This window comes from Engystomops pustulosus, chromosome 6, assembly GCF_040894005.1.
Source record: "Engystomops pustulosus chromosome 6, aEngPut4.maternal, whole genome shotgun sequence".
Classification (NCBI taxonomy): Eukaryota; Metazoa; Chordata; class Amphibia; order Anura; family Leptodactylidae; genus Engystomops; species Engystomops pustulosus.
The window spans coordinates 90,394,112-90,420,820 of NC_092416.1; the positions used below are offsets into that span (position 1 = coordinate 90,394,112).

General features: G+C 43.9%; 1 protein-coding gene across 3 annotated transcripts in view; it reads left to right on the forward strand.

Annotated features, from left to right (window-relative positions):
- Positions 1-26,709, forward strand: part of LOC140063989 (interferon regulatory factor 3-like) — a 46,217-nt gene that overhangs the window by 17,987 nt on the left and 1,521 nt on the right. For 2 of the 3 annotated variants that reach the window (XM_072110341.1, XM_072110342.1), the window contains exons 6-9: positions 12,251-12,391; positions 17,450-17,524; positions 23,151-23,516; positions 26,314-26,432. In XM_072110341.1, coding sequence (XP_071966442.1) covers positions 12,251-12,391; positions 17,450-17,524; positions 23,151-23,516; positions 26,314-26,432 — 701 coding nt within the window. The remainder of the gene's footprint in view (positions 1-12,250; positions 12,392-17,449; positions 17,525-23,150; positions 23,517-26,313; positions 26,433-26,709) is intronic. The other variant, XM_072110343.1, reaches the window with a different exon arrangement.

Here is a 26,709-nt window from a genome sequence, read left to right on the forward strand (position 1 = left end):
AAAACATTCTATAAACGACACGGATTTGACACATATTTTTTGCTCTCAACTTTAGCAACAAAAAAGTATGGAAATTTGCGTTGTACCGAAAATCACTCTATAAACTACGTGGATTTGACACATATTTCTTGCTCTCAACTTAAGCAACAAAAAAGTATGGGAATTTGCGTTATACAGATGCCCCACAATGGACACCCTGTAATTGGAGTGAAAATCACTCTGTAAACTATGTGGATTTGACACGTATTTCTTGCTCTTAACCCCTAGGGGACACAGCCTATTTTGGCCTTAAGGACGCGGCCCCATTCTTCAAATCTGACCTGTGTCACTATAAGTGGTTATAGTTTTGGAACGCTATGAGATATCCAGGGGATTTTGAGATTGTTTTCTCGTGACACATTGTACTTCAAATTAGTTTAAAAATTTGGATGATATCTTTTGTGTTTAGTTATGAAAAAAAACTAAATTTGGCAAAAATTTGGAAAAATTCTTTATTTTCAATGTTCTAAATTCTCTACTTTTGATGCAGATAGTCATAGCTCCCAAATAAATTCATAACTTACATTTCCCAAATGTCTGCTTTATGTTGGCATGGTTTTTTAAGATTCCACATATTTTACTAGAATGTTATGAGGCTCAGAATTTGGGTATCATTTTTCAAATTTTTTGTAAAATCACCAAAACCTGTATTTAGATGGACCTGCTCAACTTCTAATTGACACTGAGAGGCCTAAATAATAGCGAGACTCATAAATTACCCCATTGTGGAAACTACACCCCTCAACGTATGAAAAACCACTTTTAAGAAGTTTGTTAACGCTTTACGTGTTTTATAGGGTGTGGGGATTTGGCCCAGTAGAGACCGTGGTAGCGGGGTGCTGGGATGCAGTTCAAGACAGGGACACCAGGGTACAGTCCAAACAGGTCTCGCCTGCGTTTATTGCAGCAAAATAAAACCAGCCTTTACATTCAGGTATTTGAATAAACAAAAGAAAACCTACCCGTCAGGGTGCTAACTATACAAATAGTCCACTAGCTCACACTAAACAAAGATCACGTGGCTGCTCCAGACACACAGGTCAGAGCTGTGTCCTCTCAGCCTCCTTCCACAGAGAGACAACCCACTCAACTCTGCTGAGTCATTTTATCCAGGCTAATTAGGCTGTTCCCATCACCTGTGTCCAAGGTGCTGGACAAACCCACCTCAGCACTAAGGCCTTGCATAGAAGCAAAACCTAGGGGAAACATACCGCCCATCCACAGTTAACCCCTTCAGTGTCTCACATACCCTCCCCCTCTGTTTGACCCTGTGGGGACGAACATTTTTGGCCATCAGACAGTGGGTACGGGATAGGGCATCGGCATTCCCATGCAGCTTTCCTGCTCGATGTTCCACCGTGAATTTAAAATTCTGGAGCATTAGGAACCACCTTGTGACCCTGGCGTTCCTCTCTTTGGCTTGACTCATCCAGGTTAGGGGAGAGTGATCAGTCACTAGTGTAAACTGCCGCCCTACCAGATAATACCTCAGGGATTCCAGAGCCCATTTGATCGCCAAGCACTCCCTCTCAACTATACTATAGTTCTTTTCAGGAGGAGTGAGCTTGCGGCTCAGGAATGTTACAGGATGTTCCTCACCCTCCACTACTTGGGACAGGACAGCCCCCAAGCCCACGTCAGAAGCGTCAGTCTGCACAATAAAGGTCTTGGTGAAGTTAGGGGTGATCAGTATCGGTCCCTCACACAAAACCGTCTTAAGTCGCTGAAACGCCCCCTCAGCCTCTTCACTCCACTTTACCATCACCGCCCTGCTACCCTTAGTCAGGTCAGTCAGGGGTGCCGCTATTGTCGCAAAATCGGGGATAAATCGGCGATAATAGCCCACTATGCCCAGAAAAGCCCTCACTTGCTTCTTGCTCAAAGGTCGTGGCCACTGCTGGATCGCCTCTACTTTATTTACTTGGGGTTTGATGACCCCTCGCCCAATACGGTACCCCAGGTAACGGGCCTCTTCCAGACCCAGTGCACACTTTTGGGGGTTCGCTGTCAGCCCTGCTGCCCTCAGGGAGTCTACCACTGCTTGTACTTTGGCTAGATGACTCTCCCAGTCGCTACTATAGACTATGATGTCATCTAAGTAGGCCGAGGCATAACTCCGGTGAGGTTTTAGCACGAGATCCATTAACCTCTGGAATGTGGCGGGAGCCCCATGTAGCCCAAAGGGGAGTACCACGTACTGAAAAAGCCCATCAGGGGTAACAAAAGCGGTCTTCTCTTTAGCCCTGTCAGTCAGGGGTACCTGCCAATACCCTTTCGTCAGGTCAAGGGTGGAGAAGAACCTAGCCTGTCCAAGTCGTTCTATCAACTCGTCAACCCTGGGCATGGGATAGGAATCAAATTTGGACACCTCGTTCAACTTCCTAAAATCATTGCAGAACCGTAGGGAACCATCAGGCTTGGGAATCAACACAATAGGACTCGACCAGTCACTTTTAGACTCCTCGATAACCCCCAGGTCTAACATCTGCCTGACTTCTTCGGCTATGGCAAGCCGGCGCGCTTCAGGGACCCGGTAAGGTTTTTGGTGTACCCGGATGTGGGGTTCGGTTATGATGTCATGCTTGATGACTGAAGTACGTCCCGGTAACTTAGAGAACACCTCCATATTTCGGAGCACAAACTCCCTCGCTTCCTGAATCTGGGCCCTGGAGAGGGACTCCGAGATCCGTACTTCAGGCACCTTGGCATCGGGTACACCTACCTCCGGTGTCCCCTTCTTGGAGACAGACGCCTTCTCTACTCCCATGGCCATCAGGGACTCTCTTTCCCTCCATGGCTTTAGGAGGTTCACGTGGTATATCTGTTCGGGTTTCCTCCTCCCCGGCTGAGATACCCTGTAGGTTACCTTCCCCACTCTCTCCATGACCTCATATGGCCCTTGCCATTTGGCCAAGAACTTGCTCTCCACGGTGGGCACCAGAACTAGCACTCTGTCGCCTGGGTTAAAGGTCCTGAGTCTGGCTGACCTATTGTAGACCCTAGACTGGGCCTCTTGTGCCCTTGTCATGTGCTCCTTTACAAGGGGCATTACCGCCGCTATGCGGTCCTGCATAAGGGAGACGTGTTCTATCACACTACGGTGGGGGGTCCTCTCCTGCTCCCAGGTCTCCTTGGCTACATCCAAAAGCCCACGTGGGGAACGGCCATATAACAGTTCAAAGGGTGAGAAACCCGTGGAGGACTGGGGAACTTCACGTATGGCAAACATCAAATAGGGCAACAAACAATCCCAGTCCTTCCCATCTTTGCTGACCACCCTCTTAAGCATCCCCTTCAAGGTCTTATTAAACCTCTCGACCAGGCCATCTGTCTGAGGATGATACACAGAGGTGCGAAGCTGTTTTACCTGTAGTAACTTGCACATCTCCTTCATTACCCTAGACATGAATGGGGTACCCTGGTCAGTCAAGATTTCCTTGGGGAGGCCTGTGCGTGAGAACACCTGGAACAGCTCCCTAGCAATATTTTTGGAGGAGGTGTTCCTTAATGGAATCGCCTCGGGATACCGCGTAGCGTAGTCCAGGATAACTAGGATGTATTGGTGCCCCCTGGAGGATTTGACTATGGGGCCAACCAGATCCATTGCAATCCTTTCAAAGGGCACTTCTATGATCGGTAGCGGGACCAAAGGACTCCTGAATTGGGAGACCGGGGCAGTAAGTTGACACTCAGGGCAGGAGCTACAATACCGGTTTACCTCCTCCCACACCCCGGGCCAGAAAAATCTCTGCAGGATCCTTTCTCGGGTCTTCTCAGCACCTAAGTGCCCTCCCAGCACATGTTTGTGTGCCAACTCTAGCACCAGCCTACGGTGAGATTGGGGTACTACAAGTTGCTCAACCTCCTCACCCCGTATCTGGTCGACCCGGTACAACAGTTCCCCAATAATCACCATTCGGGGGTATATTTTATCAGCCCCTGGTATTTGGAGTACCCCATTTATCACCTTAACGTTCTCCCGTGCTTTAACCAAGGTAGGGTCCTGTAGCTGTGCAGCCCCAAAATTTTCACGGGAAATCTCAAGGTCCAGCATGTCGGCCACCTCCTCGTGGCCCTCGACCTCACCAGCTAGGACCTCTAGGGGAGAGAATTCATCACATGGGGTCACCCCTACTGCTGGTGTGTGTACATCGGCCTCAAAGGGTTCAGGGGCCAAGGCCGGACATACCTGATGTCCATTATCTGCAACAGCACCTGAGGTGGGTCTTCGTCTCCAGAGGTCCCAAAACACCGGTAAGTCTCTGCCGATAATAGCCTCATGAAAAAGGGTCCCCACCACCCCCACTTCATGGGTAACAGTACCACAAGGGGTATGTAGGTTGATGACAGCAGTGGGATATTCGCGAGTGTCCCCATGTATACACAACACTCCCACTCTCCGCCCACTGTATAGTCCAGGATCAACCAAAGTTCCCCGCACCAGGGTGACCAGACTCCCTGAGTCTAGCAAGGCTTCCACTGTGTGACCACCGATTGTGACCATGCATACTTGGGGTTCTGCATCCGTGACTGACTCAGCCGCCAGAACTGGCCGGGCAAACAGTGACACTCGCCGGGTCTGGTTGCAGTCCATTGGCTCCACTGACAGTGGACAGTTGGCAGCAATATGGCCCATTTCATGGCACCGCCAGCACTGGATGCGGCCATGACCTCTGTCACGAGCCTCACTGGGTTTCTGGGTTTCCACGCCCCCCAATGAACCCCCTCCCAACCTGACATGTCTCCCCTTTTCCGCAGTAGCAGTCTTACCAGCTGGTTTGGTGACCCTGTCACTGGCACTGCTTCGTGTCGGAGAGGTAAGTAGCAGGTCCTCCGTAGCCCGATACCTCTCTACTAGGGACACAAGCTCCTCAGCTTTTGTGGGACCGGCCTGTCCAACCCACCGCTGGAGCCGAGAGGGCAGAGAACGGGTGAATTTGTCGAGGACCACTCTCTCTACCATCTGTGCGGGGGTGCAGTCCTCTGGTTGTAGCCACTTCCGGACAAGATGGATCAGGTCATGCATTTGGGAGCGTGGGGGTAATTTTTCTGAGTAAGCCCACTGGTGGACCCGGCTGGAGCGAACTTGAACGGTGACCCCAAGACGAGCCAGAATCTCCGCCTTTAGCTGGGGGTACTCACGGGCCTCCGTTTCACTCAGGTCGTAGTAAGCCTTCTGCGACTCGCCGGTCAGGAACGGTGCCAGGACATCTGCCCACTGCTCAGCCGGTAACTCCTCTCGCTCAGCTACTCGCTCGAACACTGTGAGATACGCCTCCACGTCGTCGGTCGCCGCCATTTTTTGTAAAGCCTTTTGTACTGCAGCCCGTGCGGAACGCTGGACAACCGGGTACCCTTGTAGACCAGTATGGGACCCCTCAGTAGTCGACGCTTGCGGTGCTGCCATAATGCCAGAAAACTTCTCCATCATCAGCTGGAACATGGCTCGGGACTCCTCCTGCTGTTGCTGGAGCATGGCTTGCTGCTGTCGGGACCTCTCCTCCTGCTGCTGGAGCATGGCTTGCTGCAGCTGCCGATTAGCCAGGGACTCTTCCTGCTGCTGCTGCCGATTAGCTCTGGCCTCCTCCTGCTGCTGGCGGGACCTCTCCTCCTGCTGCTGGAGCATGGCCTGCTGCTGCTGCCGATTAGCTCTGGCCTCCTCTTGCAGGTATTTAATAAAGTCCTCCATCTTGGCTTTATCCTGCACTTTGCCTGCTGCTTTCACCCAGGCCATGCAATGTTGCAGGATGTAGCGAGCCTTTCAGGTGTGTATCTTTTGAACTGCCCGCATCCTCCACCATATGTGGGGATTTGGCCCAGTAGAGACCGTGGTAGCGGGGTGCTGGGATGCAGTTCAAGACAGGGACACCAGGGTACAGTCCAAACAGGTCTCGCCTGCGTTTATTGCAGCAAAATAAAACCAGCCTTTACATTCAGGTATTTGAATAAACAAAAGAAAACCTACCCGTCAGGGTGCTAACTATACAAATAGTCCACTAGCTCACACTAAACAAAGATCACGTGGCTGCTCCAGACACACAGGTCAGAGCTGTGTCCTCTCAGCCTCCTTCCACAGAGAGACAACCCACTCAACTCTGCTGAGTCATTTTATCCAGGCTAATTAGGCTGTTCCCATCACCTGTGTCCAAGGTGCTGGACAAACCCACCTCAGCACTAAGGCCTTGCATAGAAGCAAAACCTAGGGGAAACATACCGCCCATCCACAGTTAACCCCTTCAGTGTCTCACAAGGGGTTAAAACAAAATGGAGGAGCAGTCTGCAAATTGTAATATTTTTTCACAATACACTCATTTTGGGTGGAAAATTAAACATTTACAATGGATTAAATGAATAAAGGCTCCACAAAGTTTGTTACCCAATTTCTCCCGAGTACACGGATACTCTATATGTGGTGGTAACCTGCTGTATGGGCGCACGGCCGGGCATAGAAGGGAAGGAGGCGCCATCCAGATCAGATTTGCTATGTCACATTGTACAGGCTATAATTTTTTTCTTTTTTTAATGTGGACCTATAGGGGCTTATTTATTTTGCCACATGAGATGCACTTTTCTGGTACGTAATTTGGGGGAATCTATAGGCTAATTGGTGAGATTTTATTAACTCTTTGTTGGTGGAGGAAATGAAAATCATCACTTTTCAGGAAGATTTTTATGGGGTTTTTTTTTTGGCTGTTTACCATACCATAAAAATAGTATATTATTTTTATTCTATGGGTTGCCACGATTACAAAAAGACCTCATTTATATAGATTTTTTATTTTTTTCCCATTTTTAGTGCATAAAAAGTAATTTGGCAAAAATGTTGTTAATTTTAGCATCACCGTCTTTCATATGCATAACTTTTTTATTATTCGCCTCACAAATCTGTTTAAGGGCTTATTTTTTGCGAGAAGGATTGTTCTTTTTAGTGGTCTTATTTTAGAGTGCATAACATTTTTTAAATCCCTTTTTAGAGCATTTTTATAGGGTATTAATTGAAAATTTGGAGAAAATCTTATTCATTTTAGCATCACCATCTTTTTATATGCATAACTTTTTTATTTTTTGGCAGATAAATCTTGTTAGGGGCTTATTTTTTGCGAGAACAGTTGTTCTTTTTAGTGGGCTTATTTTGGAGTGCATAACATTTTTTAAATCACTTTTTAGAGCATTTTTTATAGGGTATTAATTAAAAATTATCTTTTTTCGGAATGTTTTTTGCGTTTTTTTCCTCCGGCGTTTACCGTGCGGGTCCAGTAACAATTCTGTTTTATTATGCAGATTGTTACGGACGCGGCAATACCAAATATGCGGGGTTTTTTTGTGTTTTTATGTTTTTTATACTTTATTAAGTTTTTTTATGGGAAAGTGACATTTTAGGGGGTTATATTTTTATGTATTTATTTTTTATTTATTCTAATGTGTTAACTTTAGTGTTTTTGACTTTTTTTTAATTATACATACTTGAACTTAAACCAGTGATGCTCTGATCACTGGTTTAAGTTCAATACACTGCTCTACAATACTATTTTATTGTAGAGCAGTGTAAACTGTCTGAGCAAGCTTGCGCATGCTCAGACAGTTTACAGCCAGACCCGGAAGGGGTCTGGCTGCCATGGAGACCGGGCAGCTCTGGGGCACATGCCAGTCCTCGGAGCTGCCCATAAGTGGATCGGATCCCCCGGTAAGCGGCACGGGGGATCCGATACACAGCTCAAACACACTTACACGCCGCAGTCATGTTTGACCGCGGCGTGTAAGGGGTTAACACCCGCGATCGGAGCCGACTCCGATCGCGGGTGTTAGCGCAGGCTGTCAGCTGTACTAGACAGCTGACAGCCGCTGCTTCTGGCACCGGCTCCGTTCGTGAGCCGGTGCCAGAAGCAGGACGTTATAGAACGTCCCCGTGCGCTAAGCATCTAGCCCCGGGGACGTACTATAACGTCCTGGTGCGCCTAGGGGTTAAACTTTAGACACAAAAAAGTATGAGAATTTGCGTTATTCAGATGCCCCAAAACGCACACCCTGGGAGAGGAGCAGAAATCACTACAGAAGTTGTGTGGCTATGACACAGATTTCTTCCTATTCCCTTCAGTAACAAAAAAGAACTGCTATTTGGGGTATACAGATCCCCCTAAACACACACCCTGGGATTGGAGCAGAAATCCCTACAGCACAGTACAGTAAAAGCAGCTAGACGCTACAGACCGCACATGCAGTGTAAAATGCCAAGATTGCAAATGACGCCTGTTTTTATAGGGCTGTGTGACATCACATAAGCCTGCCAGTCGATGATTGGCTTACAGGTCTTCAGATGTCATCGAGGGTGTTCCATTCTCCTTCCCAGAGTTCTCTGCCCCATGTAACAAGTTGTGCTCACGCCCATTTAGCTAAAAAAGAGGGGGAAAAAAGCTTTGTTCCCACGAATCAGTGTAAACTTCGGATTCATGACTAATCGAATTTCACTTCATTTGAATCGATTCGCCCATCTCTAATGATGATACTTGGAAACTATGTTCATAAATATTTCTAATTGCTAAAACATAATGGGGGTCATTTACTAAGGGCCTGATTCGCGTTTTGCCGACGGGTTATCCGAAAATTTCTGATTTGCGACGATTTTCCCTGAATTGCCCCGGGAGTTTGCTGCACGCGATCGGATTGTGGCGCATCGGCGCCGGTATGCACACAACGGAAATCGTGGGTGTGGCCATATGAAAACCCAACGGATTCGGAAAAACCGCCGCATTTTAAAAAAAAAGTGTCGTTTGACAATTGCTTACCTTCACCCCACGATAGAACGGTGAAGTTCAGTGCATTCCGATGAACTTCAGCGCAGCAGCAACACCTGGTGGACGTTGGAGGAACTACCTTAGTGAATCCCATCCGGACCCGAATCCTCCGCCGAGAATGCGCTGCTGGATCGCGAATGGACCGGGTAAGTAAATCTGCCCCAATGTACCATTTGGGGTATGCAACACATTTAGAAGACTAAAATTTAGATTCCTTTCCGGTACTTTGTTTTTGGTCACTTAATTTTGGCACAGCTCTTCAATCCCGACACTTTTCCCGCACTTCTAGTTCCCTGTCTCTTATTTTGGTGCAATTTCTGGTGCTAAGCGCTCTCCACACATAGTGGGTGTCAGCTGTATAACACTCGCCTCTAACTGGCAAGGTTATTGCTGGCACCGACCGTGGCAGTTAACCTGTTAAGTGCCTCAGTCAAACCGTGACTATGTGACATCATCGGAGACCGCAGATCAGTTGCATAGAGACTCATAGGCCTCTTATGGCAGGCTATTAGAGATTAGCAATAAAATGACAATATGTCGCAATACAGTAGTATTGTGGTATATGGTATAAACTATCACACCCTCCAGGGTCTCAAATAATATTAAAAAAAAATTTCAATTTAAAAAAATTATAAAAAGTGTTTTAAAAAACTAAAAGCATAAATCACCTTCCTTTCCCTAGAACACCTATAAAAATAATCAGTAAAAATCATAAACATGTTAGGTATCGCCACGTCCCAAAAATGCACGTTCTATCAAAATCGAAAAAAAGATTATTCCTGGCCTTGAACACTATTAGGGAAAATAAGGGCCAAATGTCTGAATTTCTTTTTGCCATTTTTCCATCTATAAATATTTGAATAAGAAATTATCAAACCGTCGTATAGATTCCAAATTCCTATAAATTATGACGTCAGCATGTACTGCAAAAAAATTACACCTTAAACGTGCAGCCAAATAAGAATAAGTTATTGGTATCTCTGTAATTGCAGTGACCCAAAGATTAAAGGACAGGGTTTTTTCCAGCTTTCCAGTAGATTACATGGAATTATAAATTGTGCCATTAAAATGAACAATTTGTCCTGCACATACCAAGCCCTCACACATCCCTCTAAAAGTAAAAATAAAAAAGGTATAGTTTTTAGAACTAGCAGAGTAAAAACAGAAACACAGAAATTAAAAAGTCGTGTAAGAGAGAAGAAAGTATTCATAGAATGGAGGGAGATAGAGACAGGGGAAATTTGGTACGGAACACCAACTGAGCTAAGTTGACTGGAATTGTCTACTAACCCAATGTAGATTCCAAAAATTTCTGTACATTTATTTTGTGTATTTAGATCTGTACCTTGCTCCTGATGACACAGATTTCTTCCTATTCCCTTCAGTAACAAAAAAGAACTGCTATTTGGGGTATACAGATCCCCCTAAACACACACCCTGGGATTGGAGCAGAAATCCCTACAGCACAGTACAGTAAAAGCAGCTAGATGCTACAGACCGCACATGCAGTGTAAAATGCCAAGATTGCAAATGACGCCTGTTTTTATAGGGCTGTGTGACATCACATAAGCCTGCCAGTCGATGATTGGCTTACAGGTCTTCAGATGTCATCGAGGGTGTTCCATTCTCCTTCCCAGAGTTCTCTGCCCCATGTAACAAGTTGTGCTCACGCCCATTTAGCTAAAAAAGAGGGGGAAAAAAGCTTTGTTCCCACGAATCAGTGTAAACTTCGGATTCATGACTAATCGAATTTCACTTCATTTGAATCGATTCGCCCATCTCTAATGATGATACTTGGAAACTATGTTCATAAATATTTCTAATTGCTAAAACATAATGGGGGTCATTTACTAAGGGCCTGATTCGCGTTTTGCCGACGGGTTATCCGAAAATTTCTGATTTGCGACGATTTTCCCTGAATTGCCCCGGGAGTTTGCTGCACGCGATCGGATTGTGGCGCATCGGCGCCGGTATGCACACAACGGAAATCGTGGGTGTGGCCATATGAAAACCCAACGGATTCGGAAAAACCGCCGCATTTTAAAAAAAAAGTGTCGTTTGACAATTGCTTACCTTCACCCCACGATAGAACGGTGAAGTTCAGTGCATTCCGATGAACTTCAGCGCAGCAGCAACACCTGGTGGACGTTGGAGGAACTACCTTAGTGAATCCCATCCGGACCCGAATCCTCCGCCGAGAATGCGCTGCTGGATCGCGAATGGACCGGGTAAGTAAATCTGCCCCAATGTACCATTTGGGGTATGCAACACATTTAGAAGACTACAATTTAGATTCCTTTCCGGTACTTTGTTTTTGGTCACTTAATTTTGGCACAGCTCTTCAATCCCGACACTTTTCCCGCACTTCTAGTTCCCTGTCTCTTATTTTGGTGCAATTTCTGGTGCTAAGCGCTCTCCACACATAGTGGGTGTCAGCTGTATAACACTCGCCTCTAACTGGCAAGGTTATTGCTGGCACCGACCGTGGCAGTTAACCTGTTAAGTGCCTCAGTCAAACCGTGACTATGTGACATCATCGGAGACCGCAGATCAGTTGCATAGAGACTCATAGGCCTCTTATGGCAGGCTATTAGAGATTAGCAATAAAATGACAATATGTCGCAATACAGTAGTATTGTGGTATATGGTATAAACTATCACACCCTCCAGGGTCTCAAATAATATTAAAAAAAAATTTCAATTTAAAAAAATTATAAAAAGTGTTTTAAAAAACTAAAAGCATAAATCACCTTCCTTTCCCTAGAACACCTATAAAAATAATCAGTAAAAATCATAAACATGTTAGGTATCGCCACGTCCCAAAAATGCACGTTCTATCAAAATCGAAAAAAAGATTATTCCTGGCCTTGAACACTATTAGGGAAAATAAGGGCCAAATGTCTGAATTTCTTTTTGCCATTTTTCCATCTATAAATATTTGAATAAGAAATTATCAAACCGTCGTATAGATTCCAAATTCCTATAAATTATGACGTCAGCATGTACTGCAAAAAAATTACACCTTAAACGTGCAGCCAAATAAGAATAAGTTATTGGTATCTCTGTAATTGCAGTGACCCAAAGATTAAAGGACAGGGTTTTTTCCAGCTTTCCAGTAGATTACATGGAATTATAAATTGTGCCATTAAAATGAACAATTTGTCCTGCACATACCAAGCCCTCACACATCCCTCTAAAAGTAAAAATAAAAAAGGTATAGTTTTTAGAACTAGCAGAGTAAAAACAGAAACACAGAAATTAAAAAGTCGTGTAAGAGAGAAGAAAGTATTCATAGAATGGAGGGAGATAGAGACAGGGGAAATTTGGTACGGAACACCAACTGAGCTAAGTTGACTGGAATTGTCTACTAACCCAATGTAGATTCCAAAAATTTCTGTACATTTATTTTGTGTATTTAGATCTGTACCTTGCTCCTGAAGACTTACAAAGAACTATTGAAACACCAGGCCCAGATTGGTATAACAACATTTCATCTCCTGATATGTACTCGGCTGGCGCTGGTGCCAGCCCTGCATATTCAGTTTATGGGCAACAACCTGGTAAGTTCAGTAATAAGCACTTCTTCTATATAATAATCATAATCTTCCTTTTTATGATATTTAGATTTTTATTTAGGTACTTATTCCAGTAGTATATAGCCAGCCAACCCCCAGTAGTATATAGCCAACCCATTTAGTATATAGCCAGCCAGCCCCCTTTAGTATATAGCCAGGAAGCCTCTAGTAGTATATAGCAAGCCCCAGTAGTATATAGCCAGCCCCCTGTAGTATATAGCCAGCCCCCTGTAGTATATAGCCAACCCCTTTATTATGCAGCCACCCCCCTTTTGTATATAGCCATCCAGCCCCCTTTTGTATACAGCCTGCCAGCCCCCTTTTGTATACAGCCTAACAGCCCCCAGTTTGCCCAGCACACAAAAAAATAAACTTACATACTCACCTTCACGGCACCCCTTGCTGCTCAGCATGGCTCCCTGCGCCTTCTCTTCTGTCTTCTCTCTGCTGTAACAGCTGGCAGAGGCGTGTCCATGCACTCTGCCGGCCGGTGCCCACTATGACGTTGGGGGCGCCGGAAGGTGAGTATGTCAGTTTATGTTTTTATTGACTCGTTTATAAGCCGAGGTGGGGTTTTTCAGCACTTTTTTTGTGCTGAAAAACTTGGCTTATACACAAGTATATACAGTAGTCTGGAAAGGTCTTGAGGGGATTTACCAGCAGTTCTGACCATACAAATATGCAGAGCGTGTTAGGTAGTATCCCTGGAGATCTGTGTGACCATACCTTTGCGTAAACTCTGTGCCCAGCAGAACTATGAAAAATGCATGTATAATCCAGAGATGCTCCTTTGCTCCTCCACCCATCCTCTTTGCAGTAATATCTTACCAGAAGCCTTCTACTTCTTATGCTCTGAGCATAGACATGGACAATTCTTGTCTTTTTGCTCCTTGAGGCGAAAATCGAAATGCTATCCCCAGCAGCCTAATCCTGCTACATGGGTTACTGAATTTATAGACAAATTTTTAAACAGCATCTACAACCTGATTTAAATATTCTTACAAAATTATTAACAATTGATTACAGCTCCATGTACTCACAATCAGAAGGCACTGGCTTCCTGGCTCTATGTGACTGCCACTAAACATGCTGATGCTTTCTCAAACATTAGTAGATCAGTCAGTAACAAAGGCAGAAGTGGCTGCCAAGTGCCCCAGGTCTGCCCAATCAGTCCTGCAATCAGAACCCTTCCAGTTTCCTAATGTAAACAAGTGGGAAACAATTGTGAAGTGGAGCAAAATTTATTGGCTATTTTAAACTTTTGTAAAAAAAAACACCAAAAAAAACTGAAAAGTGCAGCAAACTCACTTCAGAAGTCAGTGAGGATCTGTGAATGAGGCAATGGTGTCCTAAATGACTGATGATGATAAATATAATCCACATGTGTGTAATCAAGTCTCCGTATAAATACACCTGCTCTGTGATAGCCTCAGCTTCTGTTTAACACCTTAAGGAGGCAGCCATTTTGTAGCTTAAGGCTCAGCCCCATTTTTTGTATTCTGACATGCGTCCCTTTATATGGTTATAACTTTTAAACACTGTTACTTATCAAAAAAGATTTTTCACTATTTGTTTCATTGGAGCCAATAAGTGAGCTAAAAAATGTTCTTTTTTTTGTTCATTAATGTACACTCTGCTCCCCATCCTTACCGAAAAAAAAGAAATGTAGATATTTGCTAATTTATAAACAAGAATAACTGGAATATCACATGGACATAAGTATTCAAACCCTTTGCTCAGTATTGAGTAGAAGCTTCTTTTGAGCTAGTAAAGCGATGACTCTTTATGGAAATTATTCAATAAGTTTTTCACACCTGGATTTGGGGATCTTCTGCTATTCTTGCTTGTAGATCCTCTCCAGTTCCCTCAGGTTGGATGATGAACATGGTGAACAGCCATTTTCAAGTCTCTCCAGAGATGCTCAATTGGGTTTAGGTCAGGTCTCTGGCTTGGCCAATCAAGAATGGTCACAGAGTTGTTCTGAAGCCACTGCTGTGTTATTTTAGCTGTTTTTAGGGTCATTACCGTGTTGGAAAGTGAACTTTCATTCCAGTCTGAGGTCCATAACACTCTGGAATAGGTTTTCATCCAGGATATCTCTGTGCTTGGCCATATTCATCTTTCCTTCAATTGCAACCATACAATACATTTACTTAGTAGCATCAGGTGTGTGCTGTATGACATTGTTAATCATCACTATTAATATAAAAAGACAAATCACATGTTGCTACTTACAAAACACATATGTCTTTAGTGATGCGTCTTGACCATTGCATTTGAATTGCATACACATCATCACATCATCACATCTGCGTTTACACTGATGTGATTGGGAACGTGCACCATGTGTTGCTTTGTGCACATTCTATCAGGAGAAACTCCTTCCTAAATGTGCCAACTAACCCTAAGCTACTGATCCACTAATATGTACAGAGCCCTCAATAATTTAGGGGTTGTTCCAGATGGGGAAATACAAACAAGAAGGCTGTTGTATTTACCCCCCTGTGTCTTCGGAAGACCCGAGGCAGTCATGGCGACGGATCGCCACTCCCCGATGACGTCACGGGGAGCTACTATCCTCGGGCCCCACCATCTTTTTGAAGCTGCCGGCGGCGATCAACGGTGCTGGCACAGATCGCGGGTGTTACCGGGTGTTGCCTGTGAGCCCTCTCCATGCACCCGGCATGTGACGTAGTATTACATCACATGTCGGTAAGGGGTTAAAGGGACCCCTCTGCACCATTATCCCAACCAGGCCTGGGGAGTGCAGTTACCCTTTATTGCCACTAACAGTACATTTTAGTAGATTGCATCTGTAAATACTTTATCCTTGTTTATGCTTTTCCCTGTTTGCATTCATTGTACTTGGCTGATCCCTATTCATTTCCGTTACAATAAATCAGACAAGTTGCTTTACTCTTACCTATTGTGAGTGTGTGCTAAGCTTAGGCAGGGGTTTCCCGAGTCAACCCCTGGCAGAAGAGGAAAACCCTCGTGCTTACCTACAGAGCTTCAAGCAAGATTCGAGTGATGGCACTGTGTCATATTGAATTTGAAGTCGCCATACACCTTTCCTGCAGAGGTTGGCCTGAAGGGGTGTTACATATATACACTCACCTGCCACTTTATTAGGTACACCTGTCGAACTGCTCGTTAACACTTAATTTCTAATCAGCCAATCACATGGCGGCAACTCAGTGCATTTAGGCATGTAGACATGGTCAAGACAATCTCCTGCAGTTCAAACCGAGCATCAGTATGGGGAAGAAAGGTGATTTCAGTGCCTTTGAATGTGGCATGGTTGTTGGTGCCAGAAGGGCTGGTCTGAGTATTTCAGAAACTGCTGATCTACTGGGAATTTCACGCACAACCATCTCTAGGGTTTACAGAGAATGGTCCGAAAAAGAAAAAACATCCAGTGAGCGGCAGTTCTGTGGGCGGAAATGCCTTGTTGATGCCAGAGGTCAGAGGAGAATGGGCAGACTGGTTTGAGCTGATAGAAAGGCAACAGTGACTCAAATCGCCACCCGTTACAACCAAGGTAGGCAGAAGAGCATCTCTGAACGCACAGTACGTCGAACTTTGAGGCAGATGGGCTACAGCAGCAGAAGACCACACCGGGTGCCACTCCTTTCAGCTAAGAACAGGAAACTGAGGCTGCAATTTTCACAAGCTCATAGAAATTGGACAGTAGAAGATTGGAAAAACGTTGCCTGGTCTGATGAGTCTCGATTTCTGCTGCGACATTCGGATGGTAGGGTCAGAATTTGGCGTCAACAACATTAAAGCATGGATCCATCCTGGCTTGTATCAACGGTTCAGGCTGGTGGTGGTGGTATCATGGTGTGGGGAATATTTTCTTGGCACTCTTTGGGCCCTTTGGTACCAATTGAGCATCATTGCAATGCCACAGCCTTCCTGAGTATTGTTGCTGACCATGTCCATCCCTTTATGACCACAATGTGCCCAACATCTGATGGCTACTTTCAGCAGGATAATGCGCCATGTTATAAAGCTGGAATCATCTCAGACTGGTTTCTTGAACATGACAATGAGTTCACTGTACTCAAATGGCCTCCACAGTCACCAGATCTCAATCCAAAGTGGCCAGTGAGTGTATATATTATATAGACATGTATAAACACTATATATATATATATTAGTCTTCAGTATTGAGTGCAATTTTGTGAGCTCCTGGGTAATACCTGCACTTAATGTAAATCTGTCAATTCACACATGATAGGTCAAAGGTATTTTCTTTCATTTTCTTCTTCTATTGGGAGGATATGTCAGCTTATTCCAGAACTCAGCTCTGAAGATTTAAAAACGCTTAAAGTTAGCTTCCTCGTTTGATCACCACCTTCATCTTCTAAGTGTTCTGTTGTTCCCCCAGAAATCACAGTTATGCCCCTACAGTGGCAAAAGTCACAGTTATGTCCCACAGTAGCCAATAGTCACAGTGCCTGCCCCCATTAGTCACAGGGCTGCCTCCCATAGTCACAGTGCCTACCCCCAGTAGCAAAAGTGCAGCCCCTAATAGCCAGTGTTGCCCCAAGCAGTTAGAAATCTGCTCCAGTGCTCCAATGCTGCACCCAGCAATCACAGTGGTGCCTCCAGTAGCCAATAGTCACAGTCTTGTCCCCAGTAGTCAGTGTTGCCCTAGTAGTCACAGTGCTACCTCCATTAGCCAGTTGTCAAACTTGCTATTGCAGTAGCCATTGCTGCCTCCAGTAGTCATAGTTCTATCCCCAGTTATCACGTTGCTGCTCCCAGTAGCCCCCAGTAGACAATCTTGCCCTCAGGCACTGGTAGTCACAGTGCACAGGTTGGGCAATATATAATATCTCTAGCTGGACACTCTAGCCACCATGTTTAGTGGTTAATATGGCTCTGCATCACAGATAAATATGCCCTGTTAAAGTTTGTTATAAGTGGTCAACTCCTTTAAGCTGCAAATTGTATACTTTTTTACTCCATTATATCTCTCCGTAAAGATATCTTTGTTTTACAGTTTATTAATTTTCCTTTGTATTCTCTTTATAGGTGAAGTTCCAGTTGAAACACAAGAAACAGTGCAGCAAAACTTACTGAATCAGTTTTTCCCAAATAATACCTTTGGTAACATTCTTATTATTCAATTTAAAGTTTTTTTCATAGTTCATAAAATATTGTGGCCAAGACCAATTGTAGTCTTTTTTTCTTGTTGAGGCAAAAATTCAAATTCTAAACCTGTGCATATGAAAACTTTGGATCTGGAAGCCATCTACCTAAACCCTTGTCAGCAAACCAGAATCACACTTTTATACTGCAAAATACACATTTACCCTATGTAGGCTACACACTGAAAAATGTACTGCACATCAATTCCTCCCATCAGGCAGATATAAACATTGCTTACTGTATAAATCAATTCCAGTTGCTGCCTCCTCTCCTCTGTGCTGGCCTGGTCCATCCTGGTCTTCATCCTTCACTGTTGACAAATTTTCTCTGTTCTGCCACGAATTGATCTGCAAATGTCTTCAGAATCCCTAAAAACACTACTGTCATTTACAGTATAATGCATTGTGGGATTAAGAGTAAAAAGGAGGAAAAATATATGAAAAGGAGGCCCCCTACATCCCTGAATTTTAAACTAGTGGCAAGGGCTTGGACTGGATTTCCTAACTTTTATGCCACTACAATTGACTCCATACCCCTAATATCAAGTTTTTAAGTCTTTTTTCCACACTAACATGTGTGATAGTTTCCCCATTTCTCTTTTGTTGCCTACACCAGGGGATCTATTTTTTAGCCAGGTGGATACTTGCTCGCTAATAGAGGATTTTTAGTTGTTATGTAAATAGTTGCGTATTTTCATGCTTAGAATATTGTATTCTAAAAAGTTAATAGGAATTAACTCTAGGGGAAGTTTGTCTGAACCTGGGTTTCCATGCCTGATCAGTAGTGTGCATTGCAAGTAAGGAGGAGGCCTGAGTTTGCAGGTATTGATTATTCTGAGTTTCAATGGACACCCCTTGTTGTAATGTTGCTCTATTGATTGCCATTTGTTTTAAGTAGTTTATACAGTTGAAAAAGACACATGTCCATCAAGTTCAACCAAGAAAGGGAAGGGATTGTTCACAGAGTTCCTCCACCAATACCCAGATTGGTCCAGAATTGCTGCGTAGTAGTAATCCTTAAGTTCTGGTACTACTAAACCCCCATTTGGCTTTGGCCTTAATAGCATATGGAGAGCAACCTTAGGTTTGCTGTCTTTCCAGATGAACTTCCGAGCTTGTGATTGTGCTTTCCTAAAGAAGGCTTCTGAGATTGGGATAGGGAGAGTTCTGAAGTGGTACAAGTACTTAGGAAGGGTCACCATCTTATATGGTGCTATCCTTCCGCACCAAGAAAGAATTGGAGTACTCCGATAGCTCCTTTATCTATTTTGTTCATTAGGGGGATATAGTTATGCTTAAATAAGTCACTGGTCGAGTATGCTAACTCAATACAAAGGTATGTGATATCTTCCTATTGCCAATCCACTGAATATTGCCCTTTTAAATTCTGTAAAGTTGCTGTTTGTTAATAGGGAGAATTTGGGATTTGTTTTTATTCACCTAATACTACCTTTGCTTTTATTCCCATACTCGCTTAAAATATCAAATATATGGCTTAAGGAAGTTTCATTCAGTTTGTGGTTGATAATATTATGTCGTCGGCGAAAAGAGTTATTTTGTGCTCTTCCCTGCCGACTTTGACTCCCGAGATGTTATGATTTGTTATAACTTTGGGTAGAGGCTCTATTGAGATGACAAAAATTATTAGGGATAAGGGGCATCCCTGCCTAGTGCCATTCGACAGGGTGAACGATTGGGACAATATACCTTAGCTGATGGGCACGAATAAAGAACTCAGATGGCCATTAGGATTTATCCCTCTAGACCGTATTTATGTAGGATTTGAAAAACATAATCCAAGTTCACCCTGTCAAACACCTTTTTCGTCGTGAAAATTTTTGTGGGAGTATGGTTAATTTAGCAGGTTTGGAGAATATTAATCAGTGTTGTGTTGTCTGATGTCTGTCTTCCAGGGATGAAACCTGATTGGTCAAGTGCTATAATGCTGGGTAGTATTACTTATAACCTGTTTGCTAGTATTTTTGTGTATAATTTAAGGTCCTCATTTAATAAGGGGAAAATTTTTGGTCTGTCAGCCAACTTCCCATGTTTGGGTAGAGCTTCTATAAGAGCTGAAAGCATTGTTTGCCGGAATGTTCCTGTCTGTGCTTCTTTCTCAAATACTTTTTGCGGATAAGGGTTAATGTAATATTCAATTTTTAACCTTTTTAAGGAGCGGGCGTAGTTGTGGAGCATCAGCTTTAAAAGATGATCTCTTTATTTGTTCAAATACAGGCAGTCCCCGGGTTACTTACAAGATAGGGTCTATAGGTTTGTTCTTAAGTTGAATTTGTATTGTAAGTCGGATTTGTATATTTTACAATTGTAGCCCAAGCCAAATTTCTTTAGGTCTTTGTGACAATTGGATTTTAAAAATGTTGGATTGTTATAAGAACCAGGATTAACAATAAAGCTCTATTACAGACACCTGGGATAACTGTTACAGCTGATTATTATAGCCTAAAGCTAAAGTACAGTAAATTACCAACATCCAGAGGTCCGTTTGCAACTAGGGGTCGTATGTAAGTCAGGTGTTCTTAAGTAGGGGACCGCCTGTAGTGTGTTATGACCTGTGTTGCCCTTTGTTTGTTTATTTGTTCTAGTTGTATTTTAATTAGGGTGGACAATTTAGTTAGATCATCTTTAAATCTCTGCTTTATAATAATAATAATAATAATCTTTATTTATATAGCGCCATCAAATTCCGTAGCGCTTTACAAATCATATTCCTGTTGTTATTAAAAGTGAAAAATTCCCTGAGAGCTAGCTCAGTTTTAGCCGAGGGCGCAGCCTAACCACTTTATTAACCCTTTCGCTGAGGACTCCACTCGATCTTACAGAAATTTGTCCCTGATGATCATATCAGTTCAGGAGTTTACTTTGTGTCTGGGTGAGAATAACATGTAATCTCTCTCAGAGGATTGTTTGATTTGCCATATGTCATATAATGCATGTTTCCATAATATATCATTAAGGGAAGCGGCTAAATTTTTAAATAGCCCTATGTGAAAAAACACAGCTAAAAGGTAGCCCGCAAAAAAAAAATTTATTTCCCTTAAACCACTCTATACGAAAATTTGGCAGAAGTGCCCTGGGCATTAAAGCCTTTTCAGACCTTGTCATTAAGGGTTTAATATACTTTCCAACAGCTTTATCTCAACTCCAAGAGCAATAACATTCAGAGAGTTTAATAAACTTTGAAGAGTTTTTTTTATCCAGAAAAACATATTTATTAAACATTGATCTGTAGGGTATAGCAAAATCAATGGGGCAGATTTACTTACCCGGCCCATTCGCGCTCCAGCGGCACGTTCTCTGAACAGGATTCGGGTCCGGACGGGATTTATGAAGGTAGTTCCTCCGCCGTCCACCAGGTGCTGCTGCACTGAAAAGCATCGGAACGCGCCGGAATACACCGAGCTGGACCAGATGAAGGTAAGCGCTTCCCAAGCGACACATTTTCGTTTTTTAAATGCGGCGGTTTTTCCGAATACGTCGGGTTTTTTGTTTGGCCACGCCCCCTGATTTCCGTCGCGTGCATGCCAACGCCGATGCGCCACAATACGATCGCGAGCGCCAAAATCCCGGGGCAATTCAGGTACAATCGGCGCAAATCGGAAATATTCGGGTAACACGTCGGGAAAACGCGAATCGGGCCCTTAGTAAATGACCCCCAATGTATTACTCACCTGCGCTAATCCCTGCTGCCTGATCTCTGACCTTGACCTTAGCCAATCACTGGCAATGGCATGTCACTGTTCACTCTATTTTTTCAACACATGGCCTGGCATTTCCCCTACCTGCTGTATGCACCTTACTGGATAACAAAGTGAAGTGATATTCTGCCCATCTATTCTAAGACTCCCGCTTTTTTTCTCCATTCCCACTCCTTTTCCCCAATTTCCCCTATTTCTTTGCCTACTTTCCTCATGTTTTTACTTCCCTCCCCCTACTCTCTGCTAGCCATGCCTGGCATTGGTGGGATAGTGCCACGAACAGACCGCCTTCCAATAGCAGCAGTCTTCGGCCAGTGGCCGCGTGGATGGTGACAGTGCTGACTATGGATCCTGGCGGGGAGGTAGACTCCACAGGACCCTTGTCGGAGATGATATCTGGACCCACTGAGACAACGGAGAAAAATTGCCATCAGTGGGGTGGACAGGAAGGGAAGAATTGGCATCAGTGAAGTGGTTCATCATCATCCAATTCGCATCGTCAGCTGCCTCAAGTGAGGAGTCCTGCTGCAGGAGAGCAGGGGTCAGCTGGCTCCCCTGTTGTTCTGAGCTGCAGATGCCCTCCAGGAAGGAGGGGAGTCCCACAATGAGAAAGTGGGGCATGGTCATGCTGGAAGCTCAGTAGGGAGTAGCTGCTGGCCTCAGCGCCCCAAGATGGGAACGACACACATGGGATGCCGACTCGCCAGGCCGACTCCTGGCGTAGCAGTTCAGAGTGCCCCCAACAGATCAGGGCGGAATATCAACAGCACAACATGCCTCCCAACAACCCAGCATCGCATTGGACACCATCGGAACCTTCTAACCTGTGGCCATACCATGCCTATTGCTGCTTGAACCCTCATCCTCTCAACGCGATCAATTGACACTCCTAGCCAGTGTTGGGCCTGACCTTGTGGCCCAGGCCATCCAGGTGGGCCAGTGACTCTCCTCAGCCTACCCATGCCAGGCCAGACCTGATGCGACCTTCCACAACTAGGTACCCCACTTCCCATACAATGGCCTCTCCCACTAGGCCCTGTCGAGCTCATAAACCATACCCCTCTACATCCCCCCGCCCACATCTTCCCAATGCCGGTATCTGTGGGAGATCTCCCACACAAGGTAGCTTGGTCCCCTGAGTGCAACAAAGCAACGTTTTTTCCAAGCTGCCATTAGCATCATCAAGGGGACAGCAAAATGCTGAAATGATGGCGAACCCACCACAAGCGATACTGACACTCGGGTAAAGCTGGCGGGAGGCTAAGCGCAGCCTAGGTGGCATGAGTACTAGGAAGCTTAAGCACTGGCACCAGGGTTCACTGGCAGTAGCTAGAATCACAGCTCTATCCATGCACCTAGCTAAGTGCAGGTAACCAGCATATAAGCTATGTGACCCGTGTTGTATCTATTGTGATTGTCAATTTTAAGTGTGTAATATGCTTGTAGTCCCGTAGTATGTCGAGTTGTAACTTATTGTAGTGTATTGTTGTAACTTATTACGTAACAAGTGACTAAGAAAGCACACAATAGCAACCAAGATGATTAACTCCTAAAAGTCTATTCGCTAAATGTTTTTATGTCTGCCAAACGTCCCTCTATGTAGCTATGTCTGTGTAACGTGTAACTGTAACACTATGCTGGATAATTTGTACTAAATAACTCCCCCCTGCTGGATCAATAAAGTTGTATCGTATCGTATAAACCATGTATATGGAGATAATGGATTCCTTTGCAAATTTATATGACCCATAGGAAAGCGGGTGGCACTTACCTCACCTGGCAAGTCTTGTAGCTGTCTTTATGGTACAGTGACTTGAAATTATGTTAAATATTAGCAGAATAGTAATGTCATTTCTATTTTTTCTTCAGCCACTCAATTTGATGTGAAAATTTATTACCGTGGAACACTGGTGAAGAACACCATAGTAAAGAACCCAAATGGCTTCCATATTACTTCAACTAATCAGTTAATTGCTGAAACTAATTTAGAGAATGTGATTCTGCCATTACCATCCATGATACATGACCATAAAGTAGTTGCTGAAATAAATAAAATTCTTGAGAACCTTCAACTAGGCACTGTGGTGGAAGTGCGAGATGGCTCCATTTGTGCAAAGAGATTGGGCAAGTGCAGGAGCTTCTGGTCAATGACAGAGATGCCAACCACATCCGAACCCAATGTCATAGACAAATCAGACTACTGCGTTCTGTATAACTTTCAACAGTTTGTCAAAGGTATGACAAAATAAATATTTCATAAATATTTCATAGAAGTACATATTTAGTATAAGAATGTATGTGTTACATTGCAATCTATTCGCAAGTAATCAATGTAATGAGCTTGATTATATCAACTTAAAAAGGATATAAAAAGTCTTGCTTAGGTCTGTTAGTTATGTCTGAGTCTGGGAAATGTTTGCTAACAAAGTCCTGCCTAGTCATGATACAATATATATTCCATTGAAGAGGTTGTTCGGGTACATACATTTTTTATATATGGTTGGGGGAGGTTAAAAAATAATAAACAGCATGTACTTTCCTCTATCGGTGCTTCTGTTGCAGCGCCTTTTCTTACTGTCGGCTACTGTTTGTATACAGGGGACCATTGCTGCGCACCTGCTAAAGCATTAGTTTCAAGCTGTAGCAGATGTGCGGCAGTAATTGGGATGAAACAGCCTGCCTCTATTTACAATCAAAGGCACCAGCCGCTGTAGTTGAATGGAGAGAGGTAAGTATGAGAGCCATATGTAAAAAAATATATACCTGGACATACCCTTTTACCTAAATGTTGTAATGGCGGTCACTCTTACAAGTTAATGCTTTTGATTGTATGGGAACAACCCACCTTGGCTTTAGGTAAAATTCTGACATTTAAATGATTTATTAATATCAAATAGACATTGCAAATCTCCTTAACAGTAGAGGCCACAAAAAACATTGAAAATCTTTTATTTCCAGTGTGGCAGCCCCTTGTGTCACCTGCTGCCGTTCCCCAGGCAGTGGTGTAAAATGTCAAATAGCTATCCCTGGGAGGCCCTGTTGAGATAAACTATGCAGCTTATGCTTATGTCAGCATATGTCATGCTTAGATATTATATGTGTATGATATCACAACCCGTAGTATTATTAGAAGGGGAGGCAATGTCTGTCTTTTCCTGAATATGGTTATATGGTTATAAGTGGCCAAAAAATTTTTTTTGCATACACCTGCGCTGACTGGAGGGATGTATTTTTATCCAATAATTGGCATTCTACCATCCATAAGTAAGAAAACAAGTTTGTGTTAAAGGATTGCAAAGTGGGTATTGGATATATCTGTAATGTAACCTGTATGTTTGTATGTAGTGTGCCACTGGGAGTATATATGTCTATATGATGGTATTACCTAGAACACCTGAGCCACTATGATGTAAAGGTGTAGATAATGTTCGCAGTTCAAAAACAGGATATGAATGAAGTGAATGTTCAGATACCTGTTTCAGAAGATATGACATACCTGAACGGACAGTACAAGGATCTCTCCAAAGATCTTTTTATACCTAGGCCTGTGACCAGGACAAGGGGGCATCCTCTACGCGTAGAGGAGAGGCGATTTTACCATCAACATAGACAACGGTTCTTTACTGTAAGAGCAGTGAGACTGTGGAACTCTCTGCCGCAGGAGGTTGTTATGGCGGACTCTATGTACATGTTCAAGAGAGGCCTGGATGCCTTTCTGGAGAGAAAAATATCACGGGTTATGGGGATAAAACATTTATTTCATTCTTAAAGGTTAGACTTGATGGACTTGCGTCTTGATGGACTTGCGTCCAGCCTTATATACCATGATACTATGACGATCCCAGTTGCTCTTCCTTTAGTGGACAAACAGTCCCAGTTGTTTTTCTTTAACGATGCCTTTGCTGGATTACCATATCCCCGGGTTAAATAGTGAAGCTCTTTTGGGTAGAAGTTTGTCGCTGTAGTTAACAGGTGGGTGCCCTGGCCGGTGGCAAAAAAAAAACCCTTGTATGCCGCGACTCGTCATATGTTCTGAAACAGGTACACTTTGTTGATACCCTGTTTTTGAACTGCGAACACCATCTACACCTTTACATCATAGGGGCTCAGGTGTTCTAGGTAATACCATCATAGGCTACATTCACACTGCCGTTGCCCGCCCGAACCGTGCCGTAGCGGGCAACGGCAGTGCACGGGGAGAGGAGGAGGAGGTGAGCTCAGCTCACCCCCGCCCCTCTCCATAGAGATACATGGCGCACTGCGCCGTATTACAGGAAAAATAGGACAGGTCCTATCTTTTTCCCGGGTACGGAGCGGTACAGTGCCGCATGTGTGCTGCACCGTACCGCTCCCGTAGGGCGCCGTGCGCCCATTGCTGTCTATGGAGGACGTATATCGGCCGTATATATGTCGGCCGTATATACGTCCTCCATACAGTAGTGTGAATGTAGCCATATAGACATATATTCTCCCAGTGGCACACTACATAAAACGTACAGGTAACCTTACAGGTACATCCCATACCCACTTTGCAATCCTTTAACACAAAGTTGTTTTCTATACTTATGGATGGTAGAATGCCAATTATTGGATAATTATACATCCCTCCAGTCAGCGCAGGTGTATACAAAAAATGTTTTTGGCCATTTGATTTCTGTATAGAGAGCCCCATTATTACTATACTGGTACTGGAGAAGGGATACCTAGTTTCATCACCAGCGGCAGACATATCAATAAATACAAATCCACTGTATTCACTCACATTGGGGAGCGCCTGTGATCAATATTTTTCTCATATTAAAAATGTGTTTTTTCTTGATGTCCTGCACAGAAGAAGATTTAAAAGAAATGCATAAGATTCAGAAAGAAAATCTTTTTATTTGCCTGCAGTGTTGCATTCCATAGCCTTAATACGCAGCTCTAAAGTATAGCAAAAATGCTTGACTTGCTTGCACTATACAGTAGGGAAACTGGTTATCCTGCATTTTTGTTTAATTGAACTGATTCAAACTTTTCACAATTCTTTTTACAGAACTCATTGAATTTATAGAACAAAAAAGGAAGGAATCCCCTCAATATAGCATTTGGATTTGTTTGGGGGAACTGTGGCCAGATGATAGATTATGGAAAAAAAAGCTTATAATGGTGCAGGTAAGTTTACTATGTGTAAAGTCTGCTAAATAAGCATTATTACGGTACATACACACAGCCGTATGCCCGCCCGGCCACAGCCTGTCGGGCATACTGCTGTGCGCTGAAGAGGAGAAGGAGGTGACCCCCTCCCACCTCAATAGAGAAAAGCGGTGCATGGCCCGCACACACAGGAAAAGATAGAACATTCCCCTCCCCCCTCATATTAGATTTTCCAGGAGTCCCCCCCCTCCTCTTATAATATACTGTCCACGAATTACCACTCCCCCCTGGTAAT